The sequence below is a fragment of the Pipra filicauda genome, unplaced genomic scaffold (genome assembly GCF_003945595.2).
Source record: "Pipra filicauda isolate LSUMZ 115617 unplaced genomic scaffold, ASM394559v2 scaffold150_size2825430_pilon, whole genome shotgun sequence".
Lineage (NCBI taxonomy): Eukaryota > Metazoa > Chordata > Aves > Passeriformes > Pipridae > Pipra > Pipra filicauda.
The window spans coordinates 1,213,189-1,235,000 of record NW_024103996.1 but is presented as its reverse complement, the minus strand read 5'-3'; the positions used below and the strand labels follow the sequence as shown (position 1 = coordinate 1,235,000).

Sequence of the window (21,812 nt, the reverse complement as noted above, 5' to 3'; positions counted from 1 at the left end):
GGAGTTTAAAAGCCTCCTCTGTAACCCAGCGAAATAATTATTGAAGGGTACGACGCCTCCGTCTTTGTCAGAGTAATTGTACTTGGCCTGTCAGCTCTGCTTTTCTCCGGGTGGAAATCCCGCTATTTTACTCCTGGAGACGTTTAGATCCAACCCAGATTTAGTCAGGAGAAGTAGAAAGTTTCTGCGGGGTGGCAGCGCAGCCGTGTGCGCAGCTTGCGCGGGGCCCACCCCGACCCGGGGGACTCTCCTGCCCCTGCCTCGGGGGCTGCAAAGTTCCCAAAAATAATGGATGTGGGCAGGCCGGCCTCGACCGGGAGTGCAGAGCACGCAGGGGTGTTACAACCCGGCAGATTGGGGGAATGGTTTTAATTTCCATCGCTGGGATCAGATTTCCAGAACACTGTAAATTATTCCCCATTCTCACCTTTCTCCTCACCCCCCCTCAAAAAAAAATTTGAATTAATAATAATTTTAAAAAATCATGAAATGTCACTGAGGAAAAAAAATTAAAATAAAGAAAAAAGAAATAAAGTTGATTAAATCCCAAGCTGTGTCTGTAATTGCTGCGGTGCAATGCTGATAACACGTAGTTATCATCGGAAAAGTTGACCAAGACAGGTTAAATAATTTAATAAGGAACTGCTTGTAATTATGTTATTTACAAGGTATGACAGAGGTTTGAGGAAGAAACAGAAGCTGATCTCAGGGAAATGGACGGGTTTGGGTGACCCCTGGAGCATGGAGTTTGAATTATGGAGATGGGGGGCTGAGAGGTGAATATGGACTAGAGGAGAACAAGATGACTTTTCACCTCAGCACATTTAACTTTTAAATCCAAATAAACGTCTCGCGTTACTGGATCGTCGCATTATAAAAGAAAAAGGACTAATCCCGGCCAGTTTCGGAGTGTTGGCAAGAGGGCTGCCCTCTCCTCACCGAGGAAAAATATCGTCAGAAAAAAAAGTTAGAAATGGGAAAAAGTGCATCGAAAAATAAATCTGGGCAACTCGATGGGATTTTTTCCCCTTTCCTTTCTCCCTCGCTAAATTAATTATATCAAACATCTGTTCCCGTGACGTTGTACTCAATGCCACACACACTATTGAATGATTCCAACGCTGCCTCGAAGAGCAACAACACACCTTTTTCTCTTTCCCAAATATCCTCCGGTAATAGGGATCTCAGTTAGCAGGTAGCTGATTTACTCGCTCAGGTAAATTAGAAGTAGGTGCGCTCTACCGGTTTATTCCCCCCCCAGCCCCACCTCCCCCCTCGCAAGGGCAAAATACAAACTTCGTAACTCGCGTGGTAAGAGAAGCGTAAACTTTCTCACCTGTTTGGTCATTGAGTCTATTAGACGAACATACAGGTCCTGCTCTGTCCTAACTCCTGGGGAGGGAAAGCAGAGACAAATTCCGGTCAGGATTTAGGTAGCGAACCACCCCAATTCCACAAGGAAAGGATGAGGTCAGGCAATTAACCGCGGCGGGCAGGGATCGGCCCCGCGCCAGCTCAAAAAGAAAATTCAAAATTAAAAAATAATAATAATTTAAAAAATCCAGATATCAGCTGCTGGCGGAGTTATGCTCCCCTTCTGTTCCCGGTGCTTGGGGGGCCGTGCCCGGGCCAGCCCCCCCATCAGGCCGGGTTGTGCCGGCCCCACGGCCCCGGGGAACACGCGGGACCCCCGCGCTGGGGCTCCCCGGCCCCCCGCGGGTTTCCCGCGCCCGAGGAACCGGCTCCGTCGGGCCGGGGCTCCGCTCTGCCCACTCACCCCATCCCAATGATTACCATTAGTTCCCAAAACTGGAGGGGGAAAAAAAAGAAAGAAGTCCCTTAAAAGTGCCGCTGTGCCCGAGCATCCATCGATCCCCTTTTTTACTTTCCACTTCAAGCCCAACCGGTTAATCATGTGAAGTACCATTGACTTATCGATCCTTTACGTTTTGTTTTCCTTATATGCCAAGGAAAGAGCCGTGTTTACACGCGTGTAATTTTAATCTCGAAATCTTTATATCCTTTATCCTGATCCCTCCCCCCCAAAAAAAAGGCCTCGAAAAGGAACATCAGACTTTTCTGCGGCACACGGACGCTCAAAAATGAGAGAACGACAACTTACCATTGCTATACAATAACTGAAGTTTATAATGAATCCCATTGTTAGTTTTTTCATTGTTTGGCTCCTGCAAGTAACGATAAATAATTACATTTAGCATGAAAAATATCGCCCTCCTCCTGACGCACATTTTTCTCGTCCCTGAAGCGGCTCAGAATTAACAGTTTGCAGAAATTCAGCCCACGGTCACTTTTTTTTTTTGGTGGAGCGCTGATGATGTCATTAGCTCGGTGCAAATATGTCATGTTTTGCCGTTTTCCCGGTGTTTAATATAAGTCGGGGACGCGGCGATAAGTTTCTAACCCCGGGGTCTATTCGGAGCGGCCGTGAGACCGGGGGGACCCGCACGTGGCGTGGGCGCCGCTGGAGTGCCGGGGAGGGCTTCGAGGCTGGGAATGAGCTTGGATCAATGAAATCACGCTTAAAAAATTTAAAAAAAAAAAAATTAAGATAACAGGCAGACTTACTTTCTCTTTCTCCACAAAGTCCACAAAAGCTGTTCTCTCAATCTCCACCGGCTGTCCCTGCCTGTCGTACAGAGCTAAGACGAAGTGGAAAAAATTGGATTTTCTGAGATTGGAAGGCGGCTGTTTCTCGAAATGTGCCCGAGCCAGCCCCACGCCGCTGCGGGAGAAAACAAGACAAGGCGTGGGTGAGAGCGGCGGGAAGGGGCGCGCAGGCTCCGCGGCCGCGGGGAGATGCGGGGGGATGCGGGGAGCGCGGAGCGGGGAGGCTGTAACTGATACGGGGCGGGCGGGGGGGGAGTTGGGGGGGGGGATTTACGGCCGGGATGAGAAATACAGGAGGAGAAAACCGCCGGGAGAAGATTTGGCAGACGTACCTTTGGGCGGCCGTGTTAGCATCCACTACCCCAGCAGTATGCATCCATGAGCGGACCGGGTTCATCCCACTGCCCAGCGGTTCTTCTTTCATGGTCGTCCCACCTCTTGGTATATTTTCCTGAATCCCAAACATTAAAACAAATTTGGGCAAAACCAGCTCCTAACCAAAAGGGGTTAAAATTGAGGGAAATGTCAGATACGGGGTGGGTTGGTTGTTGCTTGATTTTCGCTCGCTCTCGCTCTCTCTCTCTCTCTCTCCTTGGCGACTGGAATATAAGAGATGACTTTACTCCCTGTGATCAGTAGGAGAAAAGCCCAGTTCAAGTCTTGCTTCCTTCTTCAATCTGTCCTGTATTGGCACGACATAAACAATTTACTGAGTACTTCTGTGCGGCGAGTTGGATGGCGTTCCAGTTTGGTGGTTTAAAAAAAAAAAAAAAAAAAAAAAAAAAAAAAGAAGGAAAAAGTATAACTGTAGCCGGCGACACTGCGAGGTGGCTTTTTTTTTGGGCGGGGGAGGGGGGAAAAAAGAATAAATATTTTTGTTGTTGTTGTTTGCAGACGCGCTCAACGTGGTGTCATCCTAGTAAAAACCGGCTCGGAAAAAAAAAAAAAGCTTCAGGACACTGCTGAATCGACCACTTTCTGGCAAGGCTCTCCTGCTCCAAAAGACAAATAAACGGGGAAAAAAAAAAAAAAATCCTGATTACCGCGGAGGTGTTCCCGGGCACACGGGAGAACGGGGCGCGGGCCCGTGGCGTCTCGCGGAATGGACGGAGGCGCGCAGAGCCCGGCCCTCCCTCCCCGAGGAGCGCGCCCCTTCCCCGGGAGTCGGGCCCCCGCCACCGCGGGAGAGGTGGCGTCACTGATGACGTCGTTAAGGGGCGGGCACACCGCCTTATATGGAGCGTGGGGTTCGGTCGCTCGCTGTCGCGATCCTGCCTTGCCCCGACCCCCCCTCCCCGACGGGGGGGGCAGGACCGCGGCGCAGAGAGGTCCCGAGATCTTCTTGCAAGTGGCTTCGAGGAAGCGGGAAGGGGGTAAAACCCTCTCGGCGGGGATGTGACCCGCGTGGAGGGTCGTGGGGAGGTCTGGGGATGGACAAAGGGTGGGATGCTGGATGCGCCCCTCCACGATCGCCTCTCTATAAATGCACGGGCGGACATGCCCAGAAATACCTATATTTGAAGACTTCATGTGCACACACAAATATATCCACAGCTATAGGTCCGCCTTGTCCATCTATCTATCTATATATATCTCCATATAAATATATACTTATATATATTTTTATACATTTATATTTATATATATATCTCCTCCTCAAGTGATGAGCTTTTTCCGCCCAGTAAGGGCTACGACTTCCTTCTCTTTTTTTTTTTTTTTTTTTTTTTTAATTTAATATTTTTTTTATATTTATTTTTGTGAGTTTCCAACGTCCCTGTGTTAATATTTCACCGACTCCGTGAAAATCGGCATTAATATCTGAATGAATCGGTGAAAATCGAAAGTCCGATTTGTGTTATCAGGATCCCCTTTCTCCAAGGGGTGAGGGAAAAGGGGAAAAAAAAAAAAAGATGTGTTAGAAAGCAATCTATTTTGCTGGTGTTGGGGGTTAATGACTATTGCCAAAGATAAGTGAATTATCAAAGCTGTTGCTCTACCCGATCTCAAAATCCATTACATTGCTGGCCGTCTAATTAAATACGTAAGTATAATAAAATCATATTTTATGACTATTTGAGGGTAATGAGATTAGTCTTTAGAAGCGATCGCCACATATTAAAGATGCCACTGTCTATAGAATGTTAATAACCTTAAATCAAAGTGTATGGAAACTATTCATGAGAAATTAAAAGAAAATTCCTGTATTCATAATCAGTCCGGAGCTTTTGAGGTACAGTAGAGCAGATTACAAACCCAAACACTTTTATCGCGCAGCGATACCAAAGTTCCTAAACAATGCGATGCTCGCGGTGGCATTTTGTGGCACGGACACATTTGGGGACCTCGAGCTGGCGCAGGGGGCCGCCGATCCCCCGAACCCGCAAAATTCTGCCTCCTAAAAATAAGGTAAAAAATGCCCAACACCACTATAATTGTAAGATATTTCTTCAAATGAACAACGCCGAAGTTGGTGCTTACCCTCCGCTAACGAAAGCTTAAAATCATTTACAGTATCTTTAATTCAGATTACACGCGCCAAGGCGATTTAAATCTGATTACCAAATTAGAAGGTTTTAAAACAAATCCTTTTAAATCTGATACTGTTGACTAAGGAGGGGAGAAAAAAAAAGTTCCATAAGCCCATCACATAAGGTAACGATCCTGCCCCAGAAAGAAAGGGAGTTTTAAACCTTTTTGACAACAAATGCAGCTGCCCCACTATTTTGGACGATATTAAGCGAAAATGAATGCAAATCTGTGTTCAGAAGCCATCTGGCCAGGAATGGGGGAATCAGCTGCTCCTCACAACAGGCTCTGAGCCTGAATCTATTTCAGCTCATTTTCTAGATCATCTGGTCCTGCACCCAAAGCGTGGAAAATACGGTCTTTATCATTCACCAACTTTATCTTTGTGTGTGTGTGTGTGTGTGTCACTGTGGCTGGAGCTGCCGGCGGCCGGGAGCCCGCCCGGGATGCTGCTGTCCGCACCGCCCCGCGCCGCCCCGCACCGCTGCCAGGCCGGCATCCCGCCCCCGACAGGTCCTCCCGTTCTCCCGGCCGAGGAGGGAGGGGAGCAGAGCCTGGGCATCCCCCTCAGCCCCGGGCCCGCTCCCGGGGTGCGGGATCGCGGCCCCGCAGCCGCCGCCGCACCTTGCGCGGGGCAGGCGCGGGGAGCGGGGCCGCGGCCGGCGCCGGGAGGGCAGGGGGTGTGCGCGGCTGCGGGGGGCGGCCCGAGCCCTCCCGGCTCCGCGGCCCTCCTCCTCCTCCTCCTTTTCCACCTCCTCCTCCTCCTCCTCCGGCGCCAAGTCTCCCTTTTGTGTGAATTTACGGGGTGAGGCTTCAGTGATCCCCCCGCAAATTTGCATTTAAATAGCGACATCAAGCGATGCGCGTGCCACACACCAGCGGGCTCCCAGATGTCACGGCGGAGCCGCTCAGATGGCCGCAGCCCAGCTGTCCCCCGGCCCGGCCCCGCTCCGCGCCCCCCGCGCCCCGCACCGCCCGTGCGGGCAGACCCCCGCCGCCGCCTCCGAGCGCGTCCTCCTGCCCCGCACCGCGGCCGGACACCGCATCCCGCGCTGCGCGTGGGTTAAAATTGATACCCTTATCCCACCGCCCTTGTAGTATTGCCTTAAACTTTATTATTTTATCCCCCCCCCCTCCCCCCCGGGACAATCCCCTCGGGACTATTATCTTAATCATTTCACTTTTTTTTCTTTCCTTTTTGTTGTTATTATTTTTACTTGTTTCTCATTTCACGGTTTAGATCACAGAAGTTTGAGCGCGTGAGGTAGTTTCTCTGTTTCCTCGGCCGTGGGCCGGCCCCGAGCTGCCCAGCTCCGCGCTTCCCACCGCACAAACTTTCCCAGCGGGAAGCTGCGGTGGGAGCTGGGAGCGGCGGCTCCGACCCTGCCCTCGGGGGGCTCGGCCGGGCCCCCGCAGCTCGCCAAAGTCCATATTTCAATTTTATTGTTGGAAGGCGCCTTCATTACTAACGCGCCGGGTTGCATCGGGTGTAATTTATGCCCGGCGTAACCAAAACAAATCTCTGCCAACCCCCGCGCTGCAGGAGGGAGAAATGGCTATTTTCGGGTAAATCTGTGTTTTCGGGTGTTTTCAGGAGCGGCGGCCCCTTGGCCGATGCTCCAGGGCGCTAATTCCCAGGGAGGCGGTGATGTGCGCGGGGGCGCAGCGCCGCAGGGCCCGGCCCGGCCCGGCCCTTCTGCGGGGAGTCGCGCATCCTGCGCCCAGGGCAGAGGCCGAACCGGGCCCAGGAGCGGAGCGAAGCCCAGGACCAAGCGCTGCCGCCGGTGCTTTGGGGCACACCGACCTGCACCGCCTGCAGCCGAGGCCCCCAGCGCCCCGCAAAGGGTACAGGTTGCGGGAAGGCCGCCCGCGCAGAGGTGCGGGACCCCCGCGCTGCCCGGCCCCGCTCGCCGCCCGCCTTTCGGGATGGATTCGCCCGCTTTGGGCCAGTTTCAGTGCTTGTATTCACATTCCTGAGCATCCCGGGCCCGCTGGAGAGCGGACGTGGCCAGCGGTGCGGTACCACCGCCCGCATCTGCCGCCCGCCCCGCCGGGATGGGGAGGGAGCTGCCCCGCTCCGCGCCCCGCGCAGGCACCGCAGGGCGGGCACCGGCTGCGCGGAGATGCTGCGGGGCTCAGAGGGGCTCAGAGGGTCTGTCCTTCCCCCTGCCCGGGCCAGGTCGCCCTGGGCCTCCTCGGCCGCCCGCGCACCTCCCGCGGCCCTGCGCGGCCCGCGGCTACGCTGCGCGGCGGGGCGGTGGGTCTGGCTCGGGGTCACGGAACTCCCTGTGGGTGCAGGGCTGTTTTACCCAAACTGGCGCTCGGCCCCGCGCTACCCCCGGCGCGTTCCCGCGGCCCCGCGCCCCAATATTGTTACACCAAAATTAGTTCTTAAACAAGGGGAAAAAAAACCCCGAAAAAATTAGAAGAAAAAAAAAGGCTTAAACTTCCGCCGTGCTCGGACGGGAAAACTCCCCGTGGGCGCTGCCCGGCTCCCGAAGGTGCGGCCGCTGCGCGGGCGCTGCCCTCCCGGTCCCCGCGGGATGCGGGGCCGCGGCCCGGGGGTACTGCGGGGCCGCCGCGTCTCTGCTCCCCCGGGACAGCGGGGAGGGGGTTTGAGGGGGCTCGGAGCCGCTTGGGCGGAGGGGCGGCCGCCCCCGCGGAGCAGCGCGGGTGCGCAGCCGGGGCCGCGGGGAGCTGGCGGCCGGACAGGTCCCGTCGTGCGGCGAGAACAATATAAACTGACTCCAACTGAACAAACAAGGATCGATCAGATAATTTCAGATATTATAATTGGCTTTAATTAAACACACTTCGTTCTAATTAACTCTGAAATTTTAGCATGCTTTGGGACGTTGGTGTCTGATTTGATATTGTCAGTCCAGATGTCCTAATAAAATTCAATCCTCCACTCAAGACTTCAATATTCACTAAGAACAAAATGCAAATTAAATGTAAAACCTAAAGTATCGCCAAAGGTATAATCAAGAAAGGTGTCTCAAAACTTCTCACTTTTTATTACGCAGTAGTTAGAAAATGCAGATTACATCCTAACAAGACCTCGACTGAATAATAGAAACCTTAACTCCTTCGTGGTCAGGGCTCGCTCTGCCCTGCAGGGATCCGGGAACATCCTCCACCAGCGCACGGGAAATGCCCGCGGTGCGGGGCTCCCACACGGACCGGGCGCGGGGAGCCGGTGGGGCCCCACGGAACGGGCTGCTCGCCCCGCCGCACTCGCGGAGCAAAACTTCCCGCTGTCACAAGCACTTTTGTCCCCGGGGCGACCAGTGGTGGAGCCCCGGCCCGGCCGAGTGACCGCATGCCTCTCCCGCACGGCAGAGGTGCAGGAGAGCGCCGGGAGCAGGGCCGGGACCAGGCTGGGGCAGCGCAGCTCTCGCCCACCGGGCAGGACAGGAATGCCCCGAGGGGGGACACACCGGGCCGAGGTCCCCGTCCCCTCGCCCCAGAGCTGCCTCGCAATTTCCCCGCAAGCCACAGCGCTCCTGTAAATAATTAAAGCCTCCCGAGCGGGTCGGCGGCGCGGGGAGCTGCGGGGAGCCCGCGCGGTGCCTCCCCGGCCGGTGGCTCCCGCGGGGGTCCCGGGATGCTGCACCGGGGGACCCCCGAGCTGGGCTCGGCGCCAGCCCACCGCCTCGCTGCGCTCGCCGAGCTCCAAAAGCCAGGCTATTCCCACATTAAACATTTGTATGTTTTCCATGCTAATGGAGTCACTTAAAGCTGTTGCTAATTTAACTTTTTAAAAAGGCCACAGCGTGGTGATTTGCATTTTCTTTAGGATATTGAAATGAAGGGAAAACTGCTGGGCGGTGAGGCTGCCCCGAGCGTAGCTGGGGGCCATGCCGGAATGAAAACCGGGAAAGAAAAGAAGAAAGAAGGAAACCGCCGCCTCTTCCCGACTGTTAATAAGCAATTTGTCCCGCCGCGATTTACATTGCAAAGACAAACGTGTCGGGGCGCCCGGCCCGGCCCGGGGCCCCCCGGGCCGCTTCCCCGCTCCCGCTTCCCCGACAGCATCCCCGCAAAGCGCGCTCCCGCTCCCGCCAGGCGCGCAAGTCCCGCGGCCGCGGGCGGTCAGCGGGTGGCCCGGGAGCTCCCCGCGCCCCTCGGGCTTGAATTTCCAATGAATTTCCGAGCGCCCCGGTTTGGGTAAACAACAAGTGCTGGGATGGCCGTTTCCCTCGGCAGATCCCCTCTCGCCGCCTCCGAGGCTCTGTAGCGTGGGGACCGTGTGCCATCTACAGGACACTGCGCGGGCGGCCGTGCTGCGCGCACCCGGCCCCGCCGCTCCCGTTCCCCCCCGCAGCCTCCGAGATCGACCATTGATTATTTGTTATTTCAACTTTTTTTTTTTTTTAACCTCATATTAAAACTTTGCTGCGATAAAAGCTGCGGCGCTGCGTGCAATATTTTAATTATTTTTTTTTATTAAAAGATGTGAAATGTAAAGATAATGCGATTTGATTTGTTAGTCTAACTCCGCGATTTGAGAGTTGATGTCCCCAAAGACCGGGCGAGCTTTTTCCCTTTATTTATTTTTATTAAAACATCAATCTACTCTGGAGCTGGGTGAACTCAGTTTCACCTAGAGAACATAAAATTCTCCATACTAAGGAAATAAGCACCTTTCATAAATCAACAGTATTCCTGACAGATCGATCAATTTTTGGTTGTTAATCCGAAAGGAGGAGTTTTAATTGCTTTCTGCCTTTTAGCCCGGCCACCTCGGCGCGGTGGCTCTGGCAGTGCCTGGCTCTGCCCTCCTGTGCTCGGGAGGGGGGAAAAAAAGCCCGGAGACCCTTCCGCGCCGCCGAGACCCCGCGCAGGGCCACGCAGAGCCGCGCAGGGCCGGGCGTACTCCTGCCGGGCTCGCAGCATCCCCGCCGCGCTGCCTGCGCGCAAGCGGCCGGGACGCGCAAACCCGCGGGCGCAGCCGAGTCCCCGCGCGGCGGGACAGACGCGGGCGTGCAGGGGGCGCGCAGGGGCGCGGGACGGCCGCCCCCGCGCACGGCTCGGCCCGTCGCGTCCCAGGTAAGCGGGCGCTCCGCCACCCGCGCCCTCCGCCCGCGCCCCGTCCCGCACCCCCCGCTCCGCGCCCCGGCGGCCGCGGGCGCTTACCTTGCGCGGTTGTTCGGGGGGCGCGCGGAGGGCAGCGCTCGCGGAGGAGGGGGACGCGCGGAGTGTGCGGGAGCTCCCCGCGCTTTAATACACTTCTGGCCCAGCGCAGCGCGGCCGCGGCGCGGGGGGGCCCGGCGGTGCGCGGGGCGCAGCAGTGCGCAAGCGCCCCCCGCGCTCCGCGCTGCGCGGGCGGGGGCGAGCGGGGGGCGCGGGGCGCCCGCGGGGGCGGAATCGGCGGCGCGGCCCCGGGGGGAGAGCGGGGGGCGAGCCCGCACCTCGACCCGGCCCGGCCCGTCCGGCCCGGGCCGCCCCGCACCGCGTCTCCCTCCCCGCATTCCCCGCGGCTGCCCCGCGTCCCGTCCTGTGACTCCGTGGTACGGCATTCCCCCTCTCCCCGCATCCCCCGGGGCTGCTCCGCGTCCCGTCCCATCCGTCCCGGGACGCCGCGGTACCGCATCCCCCCTCTCCCCGCATCCCCCCTGCCCCGCGTCCACGCAGCAAAACGCTCCAGAAACGCAACAGTTTGTCCCGCAGGGGCTGCGACCCCCGGGAATGTCCCGCGTGGGAACTCACCGCTCTTGGCTCCACATCCCACGGGGGAGAGAAACTGCCGGCGAGGCGCTGGTCACATCTTTTCCAACTCTTTTAATTCCCCCTCTCCAGCCGGAGCCGGTGCTCGCCGCCCGCCTCCTCAGCCATACTGGTGCGGTACTGGCGCGATACTGGCGGCACTGGGCTCGCAGAACTTCTCAGCTGCGTTGCACTTCGATTTGAGGTGCGTGTGGCCGCGCCGGGGATGCGGCGCGCAAAGAACGCGACTGGCTGGGAGAGAGTTTATTTTGTTTATTTCTGCTCTTCCTTCCCCTCCCTCTCCCAGTTTAGCCCAGGAACTCCTGCAGCATTGGTTAATCCTCGAGGAGGGAGAACTGCTGAGATCTTTAGCGAGCTCTCCCCTACCACGGATACTTCCTATAGCTCCAGCGTCTCTGTGAGGGATGTACAGCTACGAGATGTGAAGGTATTTAGAAAAAAAAGTAGTGGTTTCCAAGTCAGGCAGATTCCTGCTGGGAAGTGAAGCTGGGGTTTAGGAATGGAGCTACATTTATAAAAAATAAACCTCTTGGTGTTCGCCTTGGTTATAAATTCAGGGAACATTCACCTCCAGGTTTGTTCTGACAGCAGCTACTCGCTGGTTTGTTTTAATTTGTACAGAGCGAAGGCTTTTAGCAGTTGGGAGAGAAGGGAGGCTGCGGGTGGTGAGGCAGGAGCTTGGATGGGGTGGTTTGGAGGACGTCCAGACCTGTGTCTGGGGTGGGTACAGGGACAGTGACCGTGGCCAACGCTACCCCTCACCCTGGTGACCATCGCAGATCTTTCAGATTCTTCTGACCAGGGGAACTTCGTGGGGTTGCTTCTGCTGTGTTCACCCACGGACAAGCTCAGCTGCTGCTTAAGTTCTCCGGATGCACTGGAGGTGTTGAAAGTTGGGGTCAGCTCTAGCAATGCCAACCCAACCCTGGTGTCCTGATGTGTCCCCACCACAGGTACGGTCACAGAAGGTGCTTTGGCACAGTGTTCTGGGGAGGGTTTTTCATGCCTGGCCTGGGATTTGGAGGGTGGACCTGAGGTCTGGGGATCCAGCACGAATCACCTGACAGGGTCTTAGCAGGTCCCACAGGGTAACTGAGGGATCTGGACTTTAATTGTTTTACAACATCCTGACTGCACAGGTTCAGTTCATGGGATTCATTCAAGGGAAGTTTATAAATCTGATGCCTAGAAAACTGGAAAATACACAAATTTTAGAAAGTATTCCTGACTGGAAAGGACAAAATGTCTCTGTGGGCTTTGTGAAGTCAGAATGGATGAAATCAGGAGGCAGAGACAGGGAAAGCTGCTTGCTCCAGGCCTGAGCCCAGAGGATTCCGCCCAATCCAACATCTCCCCACAAACCAAGGAACATTCTGTTGGAAAATAACATGGAATTTGCTTCCATTGACAGTACATACTTTTTGCATGGAGGCTGAGCTAGTGTCTTATTCAGATAAAAAGGTGTTCACGAAATATTTATTGAGCAGGTTCCTCGACAGCCGTGTGATATTCCCAAGGCAGGCTGTCCGTGCAGGTGATGCTCTCCCCAAAATCTTTCCCTTCACACTCCCAAACCACCCCTGCTTTTGTTACAATCCCACAGAAGAGCTGTAAGGCTTGGAAATTAATTGTGCCACTCTCCTCCTGTCTCGAGGAGCATCACCAATGCACTTTTTAAACATTTAAAAAGATCATCTATTTTTCACATGCTGATTGTACTCCTCGGAAAAGAAAGGTTGGTTATGCTCCAGCCTTTTAAATCAACGGTGCTGAGGGTTAAATACTTTAGTGGGAAGTGCCAGGGATGTAAGAGGACATTGACTGAAGCGCTGGCCCCTTCCTTAAGGATCTGTCTTTCTGCTCCGCCCGGAATCCCCCGGCTCAGAGCCCTCCTGGCAGCGGGGTCGTGGGGTGGGAGGTCACTCGTCGCGTGGACACGAGTTCAAGATAGAATGTGGCAGCAGGACCCACCAGGGACCGCACCAGCCAAAATCACAGCGACTCCTCCTCCAGCAGCCCGAGCGGGCTGTCAGGCGCGCAGGAATGCAGCCGCTTCTCCCTCCCTATCAGGGATTCCAAGAGAAAGCAGCAGCGACAGGGAATGTTTGCCTCCAGGCCTGTTTGCCAGTGCAAAAGTGTTGCGACCTGCTGATGGAGACAGGTGAGGGAAACGTGAGCGCTCGGAAAAAATAAACAGCAGCGAGAAGAATATCGAATTGAAATAGTGCTATCAGAGAACTCCACCAGCAGACTCTGCTGGAAATTATCTGAGACACCACGGTACAAAACCTCTTCCTTTTCACAAGGAAAATGATCTAATCAAGATGTATGTGCATGACAATACGCTTGCAGGGAGAGGAAGTTGGAGTTATCTGCTTCAATTACTGCACTTAACAGTGTCCCTGTCCTGAAGGAGGAGGTGAATAATAAATATAAACCATTTTTTTCCGAATCTGTAACTGAGTTGAGTAACTCAGCTCACATTGAGTAGCACAGGAAGCAAGAGAAGGAGAAGTTACAAGGTGAATATTCACAAGATATTGTGAATATTTCTGGGGAATGAAATATGAAATGAAATATTAAATATTACATGAAATGCTGACTTGCAGACAGTGCTACCTTGATATTCTGCAGGACACCAGGATGTGCCCATGAGGGAGAACTGTTTGTGAGCTCCTGGCACGGGAAGGGAAATTGGAGAAGGGTTTTAGGACCCCTTAGTTGGCAAGTTTATATCATAGAATCAATCACGGAATGGTTTTGGTTGGAAGGGACCTTAAAAATCATCTGGTTCCACCTCCCTGCCATAGGCAGGGACACTGTCCACTAGATCCTACCTGTGTCCATCAATATGGGACTGGCTAAAGAAATCATCTCTTCCCCTTGCTCCTATTCCTGCTCCATGCTCTGCATCCCAGCAGAGGATCTTGTCGGGGCTGGGACATCCCCAGGCTCAGACACCTCATCCCTTCCCTTGCTGGAAGAACATCAAGGGTCAAATTCACAGCAGATCCTGGATCACATTCTGCAGCCAGAACCCAAATCAGAAAGGCACCCAGGTGTATCCCACTATTCCAATGAGTATTTCCTTCCATTCAGGTTATGTATCGTTACAGCATAAATTATGGAAAGGGCTGGAATTTCTGTTTGAGCAGCTTCATGAAAAACTGAACTTTGACTGAACACAAACAGCAAATAAAGCGGGAAACGAGATAAAAAATGATGCAGGCCTTAGTTTCTTTGAAGGTGAAATGACTGATCCCAGGTGTCAGCACCTCAGAGACCTGCTCAGGTATGTTTTGAACCCACTAAATAATGGATTTGAGTGTGTTTTCTTTTGTCTGCTTTGTTTTGGGTGGAATTATATCCACAATCTGCTTCTCTGCTGCATTACCAGCAAGGAAAAGTTGTGTTTTGCTGACAGAATTCAGTTCACAATCAGATGCTCAGTTTTTACAAGGCTCAGAGGTTTAACTGCTTGACTAATAAGAATTTTGTGTGATAGAGGTAAGAGCTTATTTATTATTTATTGCTTTTATTTTAGGGTAACAGCAGTGAAATTTAGATATGAAATAAGATGTATGTTTTTGAAAAGAAATCCTTATGCCTGTATGTCAGCACAGAACTGAAGCTGGACAGGCTGACATGACAAATCCGAGAAAACAAGAATTGTGGGGATAATTCCGTTAATTCATTAGTGCATCCTGAATATTAGCAGTGTCAGAAGGTGTTTTCTTCCTGCAATGCTCCATTCTGGTGACCTGCTAAAAAAGTAACACTAAAAACGCACTCCACTAATTTATTTATTTTTGGATTTTTGAAGTGATGTATTTCTCTCCTAATTTTGCTCTTGTTTCACAGCCTTTTATAGGACTCTTGGACAGTTTATAGACACCAGCTGACAGCTGTAAAGTTCACCTGAAGCTGTTCAGAAGTTTAAAACACCTCATTACAATTTATCTGGAACTATTAATGCACAAAAAGGCAAAAATTGACTAGAGTGGCTGAGGAACTCTTCTGTCCTGTCTTTAAAAAGTGGATGTAAACCTGTCAGCTTTTACAGCTGTCCTCACACTGCTTCAACTAAACATATATTTGGAGAGGAGATCTGGCATTTCTCTCCCAGCCCAGAGTCCTGCTGCTCCTGGTGCCAGGTCCAGAGCAGGGACAGGGTGTGAGGCAGCTTCTGCAGCATCAGCAGCATCAGCTTCATCAACATCATCAACATCAGTGGCATCAGCAGGATCAACATCTTCATTCCTTCCCAAGAAAAGTACTGATACCTCACCTGTGGCCATGTGCTGGTTTTTAATTTTATTTAACTTAATAAATTCAAATCAACAACAACAAAAAAAAGAAACAGGAGGGAGAAAAAAACCCCCTGATTATATCACTTTGAGAGCTTTGCCAGTGCCAGGCTGCCCCATAAGGGCTTGGTCTATCCCAGTTTCAGGTGATCCAGGCAATGGGATTTTGATGGCTTCCCAAGATATGCTCCCAGTGTAATATCCCTAAAGTTATTTGGGGTTTTTCAGCATCTTAAAACTTTCTTTGACGAGATCAGATACTAAAAGGGACAAAAAACATGACTTGCAATTTGTTCTTTATCCATCCTGTGGCACCCTGGAAAAAAGGAGGCTCAGGAAGGACCTTGTCCATTCTCTGCAACTCCCTGACAGGAGGGGGGAGCCAGCTGGGGATCAGGCTCTGCTCCCAGGGAACAAGGGACAGGATGAGAGGAAACGGCCTCAAGCTGTGCCAGAGATGGTTCAGGTTGGACATCAGGAGGAATTTCTTTCTGGAAAGGGTGTTCAGGTGTTGGAAGGGGCAGCCTAAGGAGGTGGTGGAGTCCCCATCCCTGGAGATGTCCAAGGAAGGACTGGACGTGGCCTTCAGTGCCCTGGGCTGGGTGACAAGGAGGGGATTGGGCACAGGGTAGACTCCATGGGCTGGGAGGGCTTTTCCAATCTCAGTGAACCTGTGACTCTGTGATCTCTCCTTTAAAGCTGATATTTCCAAACTAACCTAAATATTCAGGAAGGCCAATAATTATGTATTTGTTTCCCCTGGAAGCTGAGAGGCTCTTGGAATCCCATGGCTGCAGCACCTGCAACTGTAACAGCCTGGAATCTCAGGCTGATCCTGCTCCTCACAATTATGTCAAGTTTGATCATCTGCAAAAAGCTGCCTCCTCACTGGGTATTTATCATCTCTCAGACAGGAGCAGACAGTGATCTTTTACTCCCTCATGCAACATTTCCACAAGCATTATATATTTCAGAGACATTTTCATGTATGTATATGCTAGGAATTGTATGCAATATTCCAGAATGGTTCCACCAGTAGCGTTCAGGGAAACATTATGGCATTAACCACCTCTCACCTCACCCATTACCGTGTTTCTTTTCCTAACATGCAGCAGTAGAAGAAGCATCTGATTTCCTGTTTAAGTGCCATATAATCACTTGTTACACATAACAGCACACTTCCTTTTAATGCTTAAATCCTGGGAGTTGTGATTTCCTTCACTGAGCCTCTGTCAAACACTGAGCCCACCAGACCCCATCCCTGGAATAAAACAGGCTGAGGGCTTCACCAAGTCCTCTTTGGATATGGACACAACATTTAATATTGATGTAAAAAAGGTGAGTTATGGAGAATGCACAACAACTCTCGGTAAGTTTTTTTCCAGCAATTAATTATTCCTACTGGTGCAATTTTCTTATTTTCTAGACAAATATACCAAATCTTCACGGTTTGGTTCTGGACCTTGTGCTCCATCTGCCCCAGGCAATGGGATTTGGTGCTCAGTGAATTCATTGCAGTGTTTGAATCTGAGCACAAACCAGACAAGCTGCTGAATACCCGAGCTTGGACAGATGAGATCCTAACTTATAAGGAACAATATTTCACTCAAAAATTTAAATGACTATATTTATTCATTTAAGAGGACTCTGCATGTGCCCTTTTAGTGCCCCAAGCACAAGACTTGGACTCAGGACCCCCAGGCTCCCATTTCCCCTGTCCCAGGAGCCTCCAGCCAAGCCAGGATCCACTGAGCACATCCCTGGCCTGGGGACATGGGGTGCTGATGCTCAAGGAGGCTCAGGGGGAACCTTGTCACCTTCTACAACTCCCTGACAGGAGGGTGGATCCAGGTAGGGGTCAGAGTCTACTCCCAGGGAACAAGGGACAGAACAAGAGGGAATGGCCTCAAGCTGTGCCAGGGGAGCTTTAGGTTGGACACTGGGAAAATTTCTCCATGAAAGGTTTGTCCAGCCCTGGCACAGCTGCCCAGGGCAGGGGTGGAGTCCCCATCCCTGGAGGGATTTAAAAGCTGTGTAGATGTGACACTTGGGAACATGGGTTAGTCATGCTCTTGCAGTGCTGGGGGCTTTTCCAACCTGAACAATTCTGTGATTCTTTGATTCTGTGATTTTATGTGTGCAGCACCCACGGGGCTCCCTCAAAATGCACACACTCGGGTGTGGAGAGGTAGATTGGGTAAGAAATTACTGGGTTTGGTTTCCTTCAGCTCCTGGGGAGGGCAGGCTGGGGCTGCAGGGGCTGTGCCAGGTGCTGCTCACTGCTTCATCAGGAAGAGAATGGAAGCTCAGGTGGGTGCAATAATTACAGCCAGGATTTATTTGGTGACTCTTACATGCCTGGAGCTCTTTAGGATTGCTCCAGGTGGTGGGTTTTCACCTTGTACACAAGAAAACTTGTGCAGGTGGAGGCTTCTCCACGTGAATGATCCAGACCTGGCAGCAAGAAGAGTTTACCTGCCCTGGTGGGATGAGTGGAGGTCTGCTGGGTTCCTCAAGGGAAGTAAACTAGGAAACATTGGACCATCAGCCTTGGATGTTTTAAAAGCACAATAACCTCTAAGTGTTGTGATGGTTTGTGTGCAGGAACTCTGAATTTTGGATTTATTGGTGGGGCAGTAAGTTGGCAGGATAGCTTTAACATGACAACCTTGTGGTGACATCCCCTCCCTGAAGCTGGTGGGAGCTCAACAATTCCCTTGGAGGGGAAACCTGAACCTCTGGGTCCTCAGACTCATTTTTGGGAGGAGTGGGAAGAGTACCCCTAGGTTTATGTAGCATGTGAAGTGGGCAGCTTGATGTGAGTGTCTGAGAGTAGCAGAGCATGAAAAGTCTCTTGTCCAGCATTAATTTTGGATAGCAAGACCATGTGTAAGCTTACACTGATGACTCTGAGGAAAACAGCCCACGTGTGTACAATAATATTTTAGTTAACTTGCTCTGAGTTACTGCTTTGAGGCTGCTGTGAAGCTGGGAGGGGTTACTGGAAAGCCTAGAGGGATTTTGGGGTGGCTAGCTCTGTCTGTCACAGACAGGAGCAAAAACCTCTCTGTGCCATTGCTCTTACCCACAGCAAACACTTAAACACTCCCCAAATCCAGAGGTTAAACATGGATTAATACACACAGGAAAGGCAAGTGGAGCAGGGAAATCAGAAAGCAAATTGTTGCTACTTTTTTCCTCTTCAGTGCCAAAAAAAAAAAGGGCTGGGGGGGAGTTTCTTACTGAGGCTGGTTTGCAGGATCACATGCCTGCAGCAGTGCTGTGGAGAGAACATCTCATGGCTCTGAATGGTTCTGTTCTAGTCTGTGTCCACAAATACAGATTGGTATCTGCTCGTTACAGCTGGAATCCCACAGGGATGTAAATGTAGGGCTATAATTTCATGGTGATGAAGCCAAAGTCAAGAAATATCTTTTCTGGGCATTGTAAGAAAACCAAAGTGCCCATTGTGGGTCTCTTCTGGCAGAGCTCAGGAGGGCAGATACCCCAGGCCACTCTGACACCACAGCCTCCACTGCCAGCCCTGGCTGAGCTCTCCCAGCAAAGCCTCCTGCAGATCCCTTGGAAATTTCTGAGTCAGAAATTAGCAATAGTGAAGTAAAATAAATCACCACAGTGAGATGAAATTACCTGATACAGAAATCAACTGTATTGACTTGAAAGTAGCATTATAAATACCATTAAATTCAAAATAAGATTTTCATAATTGGGGAAATATAAAATTGTGGAAATATAAAAGTAGGATGAGCAAAGCTGCCTATGGAAGGAAGTCATGCCCTGAAACACTCAGGAAAAGTTCTAGAGAGAAATACTGGAGTCCATGTGTGTCCTTAGGCTGCTGCTGATGTGGGATGGGTCCCTCCCTGTCTTATCCCTTGCACACAGGAGCATCACCTGGTGCTGCTCAGCACTGGGTTTGCTCAGCTGAGACTGAGTAGCTCTGATTACTCCTCGTGTAAGCTGGTATTTAAAACTCCTGTGATGATTAAAAATAGTATTGTGAACATTAAGGTGGGATCCACACTGTGAAAAAGGTGTGTGACTGGTGAAGGGAAAGTTCGGGATTTACCTTATTGAAAAAATAATGAAAGTGGGGAAAAGGATATTTATTTTCTCAGAGATTGGAACCAGGCACTGGCACAGGCTTGTGTTTTTGGTATGTCTTTGCTCTCTAAAAAACGTGTTGATCGCAATAGCCCTAAATTGGCTGATGCCTGGAATGAGCTGGACATTACTGTGGAGAAATTATCTGCACTTTTAGAAGCTCTACTTGATTTGAATTTGAAAATAAGCTTAAACTTGAATGGATCTGCCTGATCCGGGTTGTTTGGTGTGCTAATTGTAATCCTCCAGCCATAAGTCTTTAAAATATCTCTGCAGATGTACTAATAGATCCTGTTAGGGTAGTTAAAGTATGAAAACATTAGTCTTTAAAATATCATTCTGTCTCTTGCTGGAGTGAATTGAACTCGGGTGATGTTATCAGGCTTTGCAGCCCTGCCATCTACTGGCTGATTTTTTGTAAGGTGATTTGTGGGGTCTCAACTCGAAAAGTCCTCAGAGGGAGGTTTTAAACTTTTTAAACACCTAGAGGGGAGATTTGGACTAGATTTTAGGATGAAATTAATCCCTATGAGAGTGGTGAGGCCCTGGTACAGGTTGCCCAGAGAAGCTGTGGCTGCCCCATCCCTGGAAGTGTTCAAGGCCAGGTTAGATGGCACTTGGAGCAACCTGGGCTAGTGGAAGATGTCCCTGCCTTTGGCAGGGGGTGGGACAGGATGATCTTGAAGGTTTTTTTTCAACCCAAACCAGTCTGTGATTATTTAACTAGGCTGTGGGTGCCATGCCCAGCCCAGCTGACCAGGACAAGCTGAGCTCCCTCCCCACCCTCCCCCCTCTCCCTCCTCCCCACTGGTACAGGAACAGTTGTTCTCCTGGACTATTTTTAAGCCTGTGTGGACAGTCGGCTTAGTGAGCGCTCCCTCAGATCTCCTGTGTGCCCATCCCTGCCCTGGACAAAATGCCGCAGTGACAACACCACCCACGCACAGCTCTAAAGGTTATGTCTGCAGCTTGTCATCAGAGCTGCTCAGCATGCACTGGGGATGGTATTCCCCCTTTTTCTGTCTTTGATTACTGTTTTTCCAGTGATTGGGAAGGTCAGTTGTCCCTGTGCTGTTTTACAGGTGCAGGGTTTGCTGAACTCGGTGAATGTTTTGTAAGAACAAAGATCTCACCAGGATGTGATTTATAGGAAAAGAGGTTTAAGGCAGAGGAAGCCATCCTGGGCTCTGCAGTGAGCATCTGCACACTGTCCAGGTGTCCAGGTGCACTGTCCCCTCCTCAAGCTTTTCCTTGAATGTACTGTCTGCTTTTAACAGATTCCTGCCTGGTCCCTGGTGGGATATCACGGTGCTTCAAAGAAGATGGAGCCCAGCACACCGAAGTCCTTGCTGAAGGAGGAAGCAATAATTCTTTATTTAAAAGAGATTACAGCTTGCTGCTGTAAATTACTGTATCTCTTGATTTGATCATGTGGGTAACGGCTCTGTGAGGGCTTAATATCAACTGGAGTCTTCTGCTGCACTGTGGAATCTGCTTGGGGTGGCAGCTGGGCCTGGGGCTGAGCAGGACCTTGGGGGGGGGTGCAGGGCTGTTAAATTCAAACTCAGCTTTGCAGATAGGAAGCTGAGTCTCTGCATGGCAGCAAGGGAGAGTCTGAACCTGCAGCTGTCCCTTGGCTGTGGAGCCTCAGAATCACAGAATTATTAAGGTTGGAAAAGCCCTCTCAGCCTATCAAGTCCACCCTGTGCCCGCTCCCCACCTTGTCACCCAGTCATTCCTTGGACACCTCCAGGGATGGGGACTCCACCACCTCCTTGGGCAGCCCCTTCCAATGTCTGAACACCCTTTCCAGGAAGAAATTCCTCCTTGTGTCCAACTTGAACCTCTCCTGGCACAGCTTGAGGCCATTTCCTCTCATCCTGTCCCTTGTTCCCTGGAAGCAGAGCCCAAACCCACCCCCTGGCTCCCTCCTCCTGTCAGGGAGTTGCAGAGAGTGAGGAGGTCCCCCCTGAGCCTCCTTTCTCCAGACTGAGCCCCCCAGCTCTCTCAGCCACTCCAGCCCCTTCCCCAGCTCCATTCCCTTCCCTGGACACACTCCAGCCCCTCAGCATCTTGCAGTGAGGGGACAGAACTGTATAGAGAACTCAAGGTGTGGCCTCAGCAGCACCAAATACAAAGGGACAATTGCTGTCCTGGCCCTGCTGCCACATGAATTTTGGTACAAAAATAGCCTCTCCTTGGACTCCGCTTCCTTTCACTCCGTTCTTTCTGAAGCTGCATATTGCTGTGTACTTTATTTTCCTTCTCTTAAGTCATAAATTAGCTGTTACAAGTGAAAGGTCTGTCTTCCAGCTGTAGGTGTTTGTTAAACTGGGCACTGAGACGTCTGTGATCCCTGTGCCTTTTTTCCCTAGAGATTAGCTGGTGGGAAAATTCCTGTGGGATTAATGATAGAGAATGCTTAAAAATGGGCAACACTTCTCCCTGTTCCCTGTAATCTTGGCACCAGTGGGTTCCCCATGGGAAAGCCTTCCC

General features: G+C 51.7%; 1 protein-coding gene and 1 long non-coding RNA gene across 9 annotated transcripts in view; one reads left to right on the top strand and one right to left on the bottom strand.

The window, feature by feature from the left end:
- The window catches only part of EBF3 (EBF transcription factor 3), a 128,747-nt gene extending 117,677 nt beyond the window's left edge, over nt 1-11,070 (bottom strand). For 2 of the 6 annotated variants that reach the window (XM_027737104.2, XM_039378948.1), the window contains exons 1-5: nt 10,867-11,070; nt 2,961-3,347; nt 2,587-2,743; nt 2,123-2,186; nt 1,337-1,392 (exon numbers count right to left, since the gene is read on the bottom strand). In XM_027737104.2, coding sequence (XP_027592905.1) covers nt 1,337-1,392; nt 2,123-2,186; nt 2,587-2,743; nt 2,961-3,094 — 411 coding nt within the window. In that variant the 5' untranslated portion in view covers nt 3,095-3,347; nt 10,867-11,070. The remainder of the gene's footprint in view (nt 1-1,336; nt 1,393-2,122; nt 2,187-2,586; nt 2,744-2,960; nt 3,348-10,866) is intronic. The other 4 variants (XM_039378947.1, XM_039378949.1, XM_027737109.2 and 1 more) reach the window with 3 other exon arrangements.
- Nucleotides 10,594-15,171, top strand: LOC113996232. 3 transcript variants are annotated; one of them, XR_005562665.1, is made up of 7 exons: nt 10,594-10,667; nt 10,957-11,068; nt 11,171-11,311; nt 11,664-11,837; nt 12,955-13,045; nt 13,984-14,176; nt 14,746-15,171. It is a non-coding gene; the product is annotated as an uncharacterized LOC113996232 (long non-coding RNA). The 3 variants fall into 3 exon arrangements; XR_005562666.1 differs by lacking the exon at nt 12,955-13,045 and having other exon boundaries at nt 11,673-11,837; XR_003543671.2 differs by lacking the exon at nt 12,955-13,045.
- The last annotated feature ends 6,641 nt before the right edge of the window (nt 15,172-21,812 follow it).